Source organism: Lithobates pipiens, unplaced genomic scaffold (assembly GCF_037356315.1).
Source record: "Lithobates pipiens isolate NorthernLeopardFrog02 unplaced genomic scaffold, aLitPip1_a1.2 Scaffold_8, whole genome shotgun sequence".
Taxonomy (NCBI): domain Eukaryota; kingdom Metazoa; phylum Chordata; class Amphibia; order Anura; family Ranidae; genus Lithobates; species Lithobates pipiens.
The window spans coordinates 417,270,370-417,283,286 of NW_027507903.1; the positions used below are offsets into that span (position 1 = coordinate 417,270,370).

Genomic DNA, 12,917 nt, shown 5'->3' on the forward strand with positions numbered 1-12,917 from the left:
CCAGGGCTAGATGTGGAGGAGAGTGAAAGTGAGTGTCTGACAACCCAGCTTAAGCTAAACAATTAATGGCTGTATATGTTAACCATTTTTTTTTTTCTACACATGTTTTTAGGTGATGATCTGGTTGTGGTAGCCGAGCCATTTACATCGGACAGTGCCCACAGGCTGATAGGGCAGATCATGGCCTGGAATGCCAGGATCGACATCATGGAGAGCAACATCCAGGCCATGCAACAAGAAATCCTGGGCATTCAGCAACAGCTGGTCCCTATGAGGCAGGAAATGAAGGACATGATCGATGTTTTAGGGAGAATATAAGCCCCTTTTCCCCTAAACCACAATCGATCATGTCCTTCATTTCCTTGCCCAAAAGTTTTTAAGGTTGTTACAAGATTTTTATAGGCCAAATTTTGAAGATGCACACGGTGTGTCAACATGTGCTATGTGCCATCAGAGGATCGCAATGGACGCATTTGGTGTTTGCAAACCCTTCCTCCTTCTAGTATGAGAGAGGAAGGGATTGCACACACCAAACACGTCCATTGATCACTCATGATGGTACATAGCACATGTTGACATTACCAATTTTTGGTGTGCATCTTCAAAATTTGGCTTTACCCCTTGTTTGGTGTAAATAGTTCAAAATCTGATTTTATTATTTTAAATTTTAGTGATAATTGTATTTTTGATATATTTATATATTTTTATGTTTACCAAAAAAAAAAATAATAATAATTTTTAAAAACAAAAAAAAATATAAAAAACAAATATTTTTAAAAACCAATTTCACAAAAAAAAAAAAAATAAAAAAAACACAAAAAAAAAAAAAAGATCTAAATAAGAGGCACTGGTTTTAATGTGCACTATTAAAAAATCAAAAAAAAAAAAAAAAAAAATGTGTGTGTCTACTTCTTTCAATACTCAATACCAGTTTGTAAAGTCATTTTGTGTTTTCTGTCACAAAGGGCCTTATTTCCTATTGTCAAAAACCACTTTGCTATACAAATGCACTAGGACAAGAATATGCAATTAGTGGAAATCCAGCTGTTGCAGAACTACAAGTCCCATGAAGCATAGCAAGACTGGCAGCCACAAGCATGAGACCCAGAGGCATGATTGACTTGTAGTTTTGCACCAGCCGGAGGTTGGCCAATTGCATATCCCTGAATTAGGACAATGTAGGATACAAGCAACGTGAAAAGCAAACAAGAACCAAACTTAAAAATTTGAACAGACAAGACATATTTCAAGAAAAAGATTTTTTTTATTGGTCAGCTGGCATTGGAATAGCCCCCCTACCATTAAAATAGCTGACATACCGGTCACGCACCTCACGTGCTGTTTGGGGGGCTAAGCCAGGAAGGGCATGATCCAGCCCTGTCAGTTCTGGAAGCCTGAGTCCGGCCTCAGGCCCAATAGGCTGCAGGTACTGGTTACCAGAAAATTTCCTTAAAAAATTGTGTAGAATGCAGCAGCACAGAACAACATAGTTGAGTTTATATTCTGCCAGGTTGATGGCTGTCAGCAACAGACGGAACCGGCTGGCCATAATGCCAAAGGCACTCTCCACAACCCTTCTTGCTCTGGCCAGCCGGTAATTAAAAATCCTCCTCTCCGGGGTGAGGGTCCTTTGGGGGAAGGGTCTCATGAGATGTTCACTCAGACCAAACGCTTCGTCAGCCAGAAAAACAAACGGGAGCCCCTCCACATTTTCGGCATCTGGTGGCAAGTCCAGGCCACCAGTGGTAAGACGGTGGCAGAACTCGGTCTGCCTAAAGACTCCTCCGTCAGACATCCGGCCGTTCTTCCCCACATCCACATAAAGGAAGTCACATTGTGCCGACACCACCGCCATTAGCACCACACTATGGAACCCCTTATAGTTCCAATAGTAGGACCCCGAATGGGGTGGGGGCACAATCCGCACATGTTTCCCGTCGATGGCCCCTCCGCAGTTGGGGAAGTCCCAACGGGCAGCGAACTGGGAAGCCACAGTCTGCCATTCCTGTGGCGTTGAAGGAAGCTGAAACAAAAAAAAAAAAAAAAATTAGTCATTAAATAAAAACAATTCATAACAAAGAAAATTCAAAAACATTTTGGAACAACAGTTAAACAGAAATCTTGCTAATTTGTTTTCTGCCAAGAAAAAAAAAAAGTAGGCGGACCAATTCACAGATTAATCAGCCCTCTGATGGACCAGGGGACATAAATTAGGTGGGTAAGTGGGGTGGGGTGGGGACTAATTACTAAGTCTACAGCACATGAACATAATTTGAGTGGGGTGGGGACTAATTACTAAGTCCACAACACATGAACATAATTTGAGTGGGGTGGGGACTAATTACTAAGTCCACAACACATGAACATAATTTGAGTGGGGTGGGGACTAATTACTAAGTATACAACACATGAACATAATTTGAGTGGGGAGGAATAATTAATGAGTTGACAATCCATATCTCTCTCTATATATCTCTCTCTATATATCTCTCTCTATATATCTCTCTCTCTCTCTCCACACAGGATGTATACACAAAAAAGGTAAAAAGCTAAAAAAAAAAAAAAAAAAAAACACATTTAAAGAAAAAAAAGTGACACAAAACAAAAAAACATTTAAAGAAAAAAATAAAGACACCAAAAAAAAAAAAAAAAATATATATAAATAGGCGGACCAATTCACAGATTAATCAGCCCTCTGATGGACCAGGGGACATAAATTAGGTGGGTAAGTGGGGTGGGGTGGGGACTAATTACTAAGTCCACAACACATGAAAAAAATTTGAGTGGGGGGAATAATTAAATTAATGAGTTGACAATCCATATTTCTATCTATCTATCTATCTATCTATCTCTCTCTCTATATCTATCTATCTATCTATCTATCTATCTATCTATCTATCTATCTATCTATCTCTCTCTCTATATCTATCTATCTATCTATCTCTCTCTCTATATCTATCTATCTATCTATCTATCTATCTATCTATCTATCTATCTATCTCTCTCTCTCTATATCTATCTATCTATCTATCTCTCTCTCTCTATATCTATCTATCTATCTATCTATCTCTCTCTCTCTATATCTATCTATCTATCTATCTATCTATCTCTCTCTCTCTATATCTATCTATCTATCTCTCTCTCTCTATATCTATCTATCTATCTATCTATCTATCTATCTATCTATCTATCTATCTATATCTATCTATCTATCTCTCTCTCTATATCTATCTATCTATCTATCTCTCTCTCTATATCTATCTATCTATCTCTCTCTCTATATCTATCTATCTATCTATCTATCTATCTATCTATCTATCTATCTATCTATCTATCTATCTATCTCTCTCTCTCTATATCTATCTATCTATCTATCTATCTATCTATCTATCTCTCTCTCTCTATATCTATCTATCTATCTCTCTCTCTCTATATCTATCTATCTATCTCTCTCTCTCTATATCTATCTATCTATCTATCTATCTATCTATCTATCTATCTATCTATCTATCTATCTATCTATCTCTCTCTCTCTCTATATCTATCTATCTATCTCTCTCTCTCTATATCTATCTATCTATCTATCTATCTATCTATCTATCTATCTATCTATCTATCTCTCTCTCTATATCTATCTATCTATCTATCTATCTATCTATCTATCTATCTATCTATCTATCTATCTCTCTCTCTATATCTATCTATCTATCTATCTATCTATCTATCTATCTATCTATCTATCTCTCTATATCTATCTATCTATCTATCTCTCTCTCTCTATATCTATCTATCTATCTATCTATCTATCTATCTATCTATCTATCTATCTCTCTCTCTATATCTATCTATCTATCTATCTATCTATCTATCTATCTATCTATCTATCTATCTATCTATATCTATCTATCTATCTATCTATCTATCTATCTATCTATCTATCTATCTATCTATCTCTCTCTCTATATCTATCTATCTATCTATCTATCTATCTATCTATCTATCTATCTATCTATCTATCTATCTATCTATCTATCTATCTCTCTCTCTATATCTATCTATCTATCTATCTATCTATCTATCTCTCTATCTATCTCTGTCTCTCTATCTATCTATCTATCTATCTATCTCTCTCTATATCTATCTATCTATCTATCTATCTATCTATCTATCTATCTATCTATCTCTCTCTCTCTATATCTATCTATCTATCTATCTATCTATCTATCTATCTATCTATCTATCTATCTCTCTCTCTCTATATCTATCTATCTATCTATCTATCTATCTATCTATCTATCTCTCTCTCTCTATATCTATCTATCTATCTATCTATCTATCTATCTATCTATCTATCTATCTATCTATCTATATCTCTCTCTATATCTATCTATCTCTCTCTCTCTCTATATCTCTCTCTCTCTCTCTCTCTCTCTCTCTCTCTCTCTCTCTCTCTCTCTCTCTCTCTCTCTCTCTCTCTCTCTCTCCACACACAGGATGTATACACAAAAAAAGGTAAAATGCTAAAAAAATGACACAAAAAAAAAAAAAACATTTAAAGAAAAAAAAAAAATGACACCAAAAAAAAATGTGCATGCATTCATATAAAGGGGACATTCACATCATATTCCTGTCATGGATATTAAAAGTCATGATGAAATTAATACAAACATACAATGCAATATTAAAATAACAAACTTACCTTAATATAGTCCTTCTGCAGGACCCGAATAATGGCAGAACAGGTCTCTGGAATAATGATCCCCAGAGCCTGGGGGGAGATGCCTGTCGAGAACTTGAGGTCCTGAAGGCTTCTCCCTGTCGCCAAGTAGCGCAACGTGGCGACGAGCCTCTGCTCCGGAGTGATGGCTTGCCGCATGCAGGTATCCTGCCTGCTGATATAAGGGGTCAGCAAAGCCAGCAGACGGTGAAAAACGGGGTCCGTCATCCTGAGATAATTCCTGAAATCATCAGGATTATTCTCACGGATCTCACGGAGTAAAGACATATGAGAGAATTGGTCACGCTGGCGCAACCAATTCTTTGTCCATGAACTCCTCCTCACCCTGTTCACAGACTGAGCTCGGGTCAAAGAATTAACCCCAACACCAAGCCCCCATACAGCACGAACTCGTTCCCGAGTACGTCCACACTCCATGGCTTTGAAACGGTCGGCTGGACAGACAAGCTCAACTGAACGCACTGAAGAACAGCCAGACCTATGAAGAACGACCTGAAACCCAGAAACGAGCGGACCAGAAGCGCCTAATAACAGGTACAACTGATCCACGCGTACCGAAAGACAGATACAAACCTCACAGGTAGACTGCGCCGCAGTGAACGGACAAATTAAGCTGAAGTCTGAAAAGCGCGAATCGTCTCTAACCAAACTTCTACTAACGCAAAGTCAGCAGAAGGAGCCCAAAGGGTGCTTTGCTGTGTCTTGGACCTCCTATTTCTAGTCCCGTCGTACGTGACATACGTCATCGCGCACGGTTTCAGCAAACTGTTCGTTCGTCGTGTGTGGCCATGTCCGTCCATGCTAAGTTTGAGCGGACTGTTCGCTCAAACTGTTGGACGGACAAAGTTGGCCGAACAGTCCGCGCGTGTGTACGCGGCCTTAGGGGTAGCACTACATGCAGTATATGAAAAATATAGTTGCATGTCAACAATTTATTCATGCAGACTTGTAAAGTTACTGAAAGGTCCACTTTAACTACTTGCTGCCCACACTGTAGCCAAAAGACGGCTACAGCACGGGCCTTATTTGCCGGGAGGGCGTCCATGGATGTCCTCTCGAGCAAGTGCTGTCTGCGCGTCCCTGTGGGTCGGGCGCAGCACGCTCTGTGATCACCAAGTCTATGAGACTCGGCTGATCACAGATCAGAGTAAGGGGTCGGTCCCAGCCCCTTACCACGTGATCAGCTGTCAGGCAATGACAGCTGATCACATGATATAAACAGAAGATCGGTAATCAGTATTTTTTTTCTCTCGCGCTGTCAGCGTGAGGGAAATGAAAATCTGATCACTGGCCTCACACAGAGATCCGTGGCTGCATTTTCTGTGCCCACCAGTGGCAGCTGCCAGTGCCCACCATGCCACCTATATGCCGCCTATCAGTACCCACTAGTTCCACCTACCAGTGCCCACAGTGCTACCCATCAATGCCCACCAGTGCTCCCATTTAATGCCCATCAGTGTCTCATAATCAGTGCCACAGATCAGTGCTGCCTATCAGTGTCACTTACCAGTGCCCTTTAGTGCCAGCCTTCAGAGCCACCCATCAGTATCAACCATCAGTGCCACCTATCAGTGCAGCCTCATCAGTGCTTATCAGTGCCACCTATCAGTGCCCATTAGTGCCGCCTCATCAGTGCACATCAGTGAAGGAGAACAATTACTTGTTTTTAAAATTTTATAACAAACTATAAAAGTTTTGGCCATTTTTCATTTCATTTAGCAAAAAATAAAAAGCCCATGAGCAATTAAATACCACCAAAAGAAAGCTTGATTTGTGTGAAAAAAAAATGATAAAAAATTTGTTTGGGTACAGTGTTGTAGGACTGCACAATTATCATTCAAATAGTGGCAACACTGAAAGTGTTCAGTAAGGAAGTGGTTAAAGAAAAAAATATTTGTGGGCAAACAGTTCTGGTGTGAATTTTGTTGACCTACTATCGATAGTACATCAGTTAACAAAAACCCCTAAATGTTATTTTGATTACTCACAGCAGGCTCCGACTGCAAATTTCTGACCAGATGGATGGAAGAGGACGTGCTTCTTTTTTTTTTTTTTCGCTTGAGTTTTGTGTAATGTAAACTTTATGCTGCAAGAGTTCTGCTCTGGTGATAGATGATTCCTGTTATTGAAAAAGAGGATTTCAGTAAGAGCAGATGCAGATAGCTGTGCTGGAGCACAAGGCAGAATGGCTTTACGGGAGTTGTACGCTTTGGTGATCCTCTTCACTCTTTTTAGCATCTCTAATGCTTCCTGCGGTAAAGGTAACTATTGATCTATTCATTTTGTGTATTTTTTTGTAAAGATATAGAAAGAAAGGCTGAAGGGGAAATATTACAACAGAATCTCCCATCCATGCAACACAACATGGATGGATGTATATCTCCCGCTATGGCTATTGTATTCTGACAGCCAGTTTTTTTTGTTTTGTTTTTTTGCTTTTTATATACCAATTTGTAATTGTGTGATTTATATTGCTGCAACAAAGTCCCATGGGAGATATGTTTTGTCTGTTGTATTTTGACAGCCAGCCCTGCCAACTGTCAAAAAACCCAAACAGTGCCTGTGTCTTGCCGAGAAAGTTCCCCCGGGTGGATAAGGACCCCCTGTACTGTGACGAACAACTACGGAGCCACCAAAAGTCTCCGAAGATGAACAGCTGATCGTCAGCTCTACACGGCGCCTGTGCACTACATTCTTCCCTATGTCCAGGTTCAAGCCCCACCATCCAAGTGGACATAGTTAGAATAATGAGACCGTTTCCGAAGCGTAGCGAGCCCGCAAGGGGCCCTGTTACAGTTGTCGTGTACAGCTGACTCACAGGTGTTCAGCTTTGGCTATTTTCGGAGGCTCCGTTCTTGTTCCTACTGCGCAAGCGCTGCGCCTGCGCAGTACGGGAGTGGGGGGGGGGTCATTATCTGCCGAATGCAGATACTATTCGGCCAACCTAAATGAGTTGGTGATGATCTCTGAGGAATTAACTCATTGTGAGTGAATCATGTCAAAAGTGCATACTCTGAACATCAGTGGCTGGATCTGTTAAGCCTAATGCCCTGTACACACGGTTGGATTTTCTGACGGAAAAGGTCTGATCGGATTATGTTGTCGGAAACTTCAATCGTGTGTGGGCTCTATCGGACTTATCCCTCGGAAATCCCGAATGAAACCGTTTGAGAGCTGGATCTAACATTTTCCGACAACAAAATCTGATCTGACTTTTTCCGATCGCTTGTAGAGAATTCAGACGGACAAAGTGCCACGCATGCTCAGATTAAATTATCAGACCAAAGCTATTGGCTACTGGCCTCTACGTAGTCCCGTCATACATGTATAACGTCACCTCGTTCTGAACGATCGGATTTTCCGACAATTTTGTCTGATAGTGTGTATGCAAGACAAGTTTGGCACAAAATCCATCGGAAAAAATCTGATGGATTTTGTTGTCGGAATGTCCGACCGTGTGTACAGGGCATAAAGTATTTCTGATTTATTTTTTTCATTTAGTGAATTGTTTTAATGTTGGTATTGTAGCTGCTGCTATTATTGATTACTTACTAGGTGTTGCTGGTACAGGGCTAATTGTTTACACTGTATAGTGGTCACAATACATATTGGATGTAGAGTTCGAGTAGTCAGAGTTCATGGAAAACTTCTAACACAGTTGCATTTAGAACTTCTGAATGGATCAAACTGCTTTAGGCTTTCCACAGGACTCAACTTTCCAGGCTGAACAAGAGAAATCATACCTTGTATGGGCAGCTTTACAATCATGCTTCAAGCCAACCCCCCTTATTTATTTTTCTCAGCAGATCCACCTTTAGGTTCGTAATTTCTCCCTTTTTTTTCCTCCCTTTTTTGTTCAATATGGTTTTATTTACCAGTAAGGTTGCCACCTTTTCTTCAAGCCAAACCCAAACACTTTAGCAGTGCACAGCAATTTTTTTTTTTTTTACCATACATTATAGCAGTGATGGCAAACCTATGGCACGCGTACCACAGCTGGCACGCGGAGCCCTCTCTGTAGGCACGCAGTGCGCCGTCAGAATAGGGGAGGGAATTCCCCAGCCAGGCAGCCTCTTGCACTGGCGGTGCAGGCGCGGAGGAGTTGGCTCCGTTACTATCATCAGTGTGGTCGAGGCAGATGTAAGCAAAACCCTCCCTGCATGCGCTGAGGGCAGCCCAGTGGGAAAGACATGGAGTGTCTGCCTCTGTAAGTAAGTAAGCTTCCTGGACTTTGAGGCCAATAGGAAAGCGGCTTCCTGTGCAGGGGCTCGGGCGCAGACGCTAAAGTATGACATTGTGGAGGACTCTGGCTACACATACACAGGTAGCACAGTGCTATGGAGGAGGGGGGGGGGGGCATAGAGGACACTGCTGTGTATGTGAAGGGGCCAGAGGACACTGCTTTGGGTAGGGCCACCTTCATAGCAGTGTCCTCTACTAGCCTCCACATCACTCCCTAATCCATGTATTCTGAGCACAACGCATAACTGATCCCTGCATTCTGAGAACAGTACATCTCTGATCCCTGTATTCTGAGCATAACGCATCTCTGATCCCTGTATTCTGAGCATAACGCATCTCTGATCCCTGTATTCTGAGCACAGCACATCTCTGATCCCTGTATTCTGAGCATAACGCATCTCTGATCCCTGTATTCTGAGCACAACGCATCTCTGATCCCTGTATTCTGAGCACAACGCATCTCTGATCCCTGCATTCTGAGCACAACGCATCTCTGATCCCTGTATTCTGAGAACAGCACATCTCTGATCCCTGTATTCTGAGCACAACGCATCTCTGATCCCTGTATTCTGAGCACAACACATCTCTGATCCCTGTATTCTGAGCACAGCACATGTCTGATCCCTGTATTCTGAGCACAACGCATCTCTGATCCCTGTATTCTGAGCACAAAACATCTCTGATCCCTGTATTCTGAGCACAACGCATCTCTGATCCCTGTATTCTGAGCACAACACATCTCTGATCCCTGTATTCTGAGCACAGCACATCTCTGATCCCTATATTCTGAGCACAACGCATCTCTGATCCCTGTATTCTGAGCACAACGCATCTCTGATCCCTATATTCTGAGCACAACGCATCTCTGATCCCTGTATTCTGAGCACAACACATCTCTGATCCCTGTATTCTGAGCACAGCACATCTCTGATCCCTGTATTCTGAGCACAACGCATCTCTGATCCCTGTATTCTGAGCACAACGCATCTCTGAACCCTGTATTCTGAGCACAACGCATCTCTGATCCCTGTATTCTGAGCACAGCACATCTCTGATCCCTGTATTCTGAGCACAACGCATCTCTGATCCCTGTATTCTGAGCACAACGCATCTCTGAACCCTGTATTCTGAGCACAGCACATCTCTGATCCCTGTATTCTGAGCACAGCACATCTCTGATCCCTGTATTCTGTGCACAACGCATCTCTGATCCCTGTATTCTGAGCACAACGCATCTCTGATCCCTGTATTCTGAGCACAACGTATCTCTGATCCCGGTATTCTGAGCACAACGCATCTCTGATCTCTGTATTCTGAGCACAACGCATCACTGATCCCTGTATTCTGAGCACAACGCATCTCTGATCCCTGTATTCTGAGCACAACACATCTCTGATCCCTGTATTCTAAACACAACGCATCTCTGATCCCTGTATTCTGAGCACAACGCATCTCTGATCCCTGTATTCTGAGCACAATGCATCTCTGATCCCTGTATTCTAAACACAACGCATCTCTGATCCCTGTATTCTGAGCACAACGCATCTCTGATCCCTGTATTCTGAGCACAACGTATCTCTGATCCCGGTATTCTGCGCACAACGCATCTCTGATCTCTGTATTCTGAGCACAACGCATCACTGATCCCTGTATTCTGAGCACAACGCATCTCTGATCCCTGTATTCTGAGCACAACACATCTCTGATCCCTGTATTCTAAACACAACGCATCTCTGATCCCTGTATTCTGAGCACAACGCATCTCTGATCCCTGTATTCTGAGCACAACGCATCTCTGATCCCTGTATTCTGAGCACAACGCATCTCTGATCCCTGTATTCTGAGCACAACGCATCCCTGATCCCTGTATTCTGAGCACAGAACATCTCTGATCCCTGTATTCTGAGCACAACACATCTCTGATCCCTATATTCTGAGCACAACACATCTCTGATCCCTGTATTCTGAGCACAACGCATCTCCGATCCCTGTATTCTGAGCACAACACATCTCTGATCCCTGTATTCTGAGCACAACGCTTCTCTGATCCCTGTATTCTGAGCACAACACATCTCTGATCCCTGTATTCTGAGCACAGCACATCTCTGATCCCTATATTCTGAGCACAACGCATCTCTGATCCCTGTATTCTGAGCACAACGCATCTCTGATCCCTATATTCTGAGCACAACGCATCTCTGATCCCTGTATTCTGAGCACAACGCATCTCTGATCCCTGTATTCTGAGCACAACACATCTCTGATCCCTGTATTCTGAGCACAGCACATCTCTGATCCCTGTATTCTGAGCACAACGCATCTCTGATCCCTGTATTCTGAGCACAACGCATCTCTGAACCCTGTATTCTGAGCACAACGCATCTCTGATCCCTGTATTCTGAGCACAGCACATCTCTGATCCCTGTATTCTGTGCACAACGCATCTCTGATCCCTGTATTCTGAGCACAACGCATCTCTGAATCCTGTATTCTGAGCACAGCACATCTCTGATCCCTGTATTCTGAGCACAGCACATCTCTGATCCCTGTATTCTGAGCACAACGCATCTCTGATCCCTATATTCTGAGCACAGCACATCTCTGATCCCTGTATTCTGATCACAACGCATCTCTGATCCCTGTATTCTGAGCACAACGCATCTCTGATCCCTGTATTCTGAGCACAACGCATCTCTGATCCCTGTATTCTGAGCACAGCACATCTCTGATCCCTGTATTCTGAGCACAACGCATCTCTGAACCCTGTATTCTGAGCACAGCACATCTCTGATCACTGTATTCTGAGCACAGCACATCTCTGATCCCTGTATTCTGTGCACAACGCATCTCTGATCCCTGTATTCTGAGCACAACGCATCTCTGATCCCTGTATTCTGAGCACAACGTATCTCTGATCCCTGTATTCTGAGCACAATGCATCTCTGATCCCTGTATTCTGAGCACAACGCATATCTGATCCCTGTATTCTGAGCACAACGCATCTCTGATCCCTGTATTCTGAGCACAACACATCTCTGATCCCTGTATTCTAAACACAACGCATCTCTGATCCCTGTATTCTGAGCACAACGCATCTCTGATCCCTGTATTCTGAGCACAACGCATCTCTGATCCCTGTATTCTGAGCACAACGCATCTCTGATCCCTGTATTCTGAGCACAACGCATCTCTGATCCCTGTATTCTGAGCACAACGCATCTCTGATCCCTGTATTCTGAGCACAACGCATCTCTGATCCCTGTATTCTGAGCACAACGCATCTCTGATCCCTGTATTCTGAGCACAACGCATCTCTGATCCCTGTATTCTGAGCACAATGCATCTCTGATCCCTGTATTCTGAGCACAACGCATCTCTGATCCCTGTATTCTGAGCACAACGCATCTCTGATCCCTGTATTCTGAGCACAACGCATCTCTGATCCCTGTATTCTGAGCACAATGCATCTCTGATCCCTGTATTCTGGGCACAACACATCTCTGATCCCTGTATTCTGAGCACAATGCATCTCTGATCCCTGTATTCTGGGCACAACACATCTCTGATCCCTGTATTCTGAGCACAGCACATCTCTGATCCCTGTATTCTGAGCACAACGCATCCCTGATCCCTGTATTCTGAGCACAGAACGTCTCTGATCCCTGTATTCTGAGCACAACACATCTCTGATCCCTATATTCTGAGCACAACACATCTCTGATCCCTGTATTCTGAGCACAGCACATCTTTGATCCCTGTATTCTGAGCACAGAACATCTCTGATCCCTGTATTCTGAGCACAGAACATCTCTGATCCCTGTATTCTGAGCACAACGCATCTCTGATCCCTGTATTCTGAGCACAACACATCTCTGATCCCTGTATTCTGAGCACAACGCATCTCTGATCCCTGTATTCTGAGCACAACGCATCTCTG

At 42.7% G+C, this 12,917-nt stretch overlaps 2 protein-coding genes across 2 annotated transcripts in view; one reads left to right on the top strand and one right to left on the bottom strand.

The window, feature by feature from the left end:
- Positions 1 to 1,244: 1,244 nt before the first annotated feature.
- LOC143964462 (uncharacterized) lies at positions 1,245 to 4,772 on the bottom strand. Its single transcript, XM_077474236.1, has 2 exons — positions 4,700 to 4,772; positions 1,245 to 2,023 (listed from the first exon to the last, which is right to left on the bottom strand). Exon 2 carries the CDS (start codon positions 1,853 to 1,855, stop codon positions 1,265 to 1,267), a length of 591 nt encoding a protein of 196 aa, XP_077330362.1. The 5' UTR covers positions 1,856 to 2,023; positions 4,700 to 4,772; the 3' UTR covers positions 1,245 to 1,264.
- Positions 4,773 to 6,817: 2,045 nt separating this feature from the next.
- LOC143964463 (proteinase-activated receptor 3-like) overlaps positions 6,818 to 12,917 on the top strand; it is a 35,853-nt gene continuing 29,753 nt past the window's right edge. The window contains exon 1 of the mRNA XM_077474238.1: positions 6,818 to 6,999. Coding sequence (XP_077330364.1) covers positions 6,924 to 6,999 — 76 coding nt within the window. The 5' untranslated portion in view covers positions 6,818 to 6,923. The remainder of the gene's footprint in view (positions 7,000 to 12,917) is intronic.

Bases quoted from the DNA above. Each gene is read 5' to 3' on its own strand.
- LOC143964462 (XM_077474236.1), bottom strand. From the start codon at position 1,855: ATGGCGGTGGTGTCGGCACAATGTGACTTCCTTTATGTGGATGTGGGG.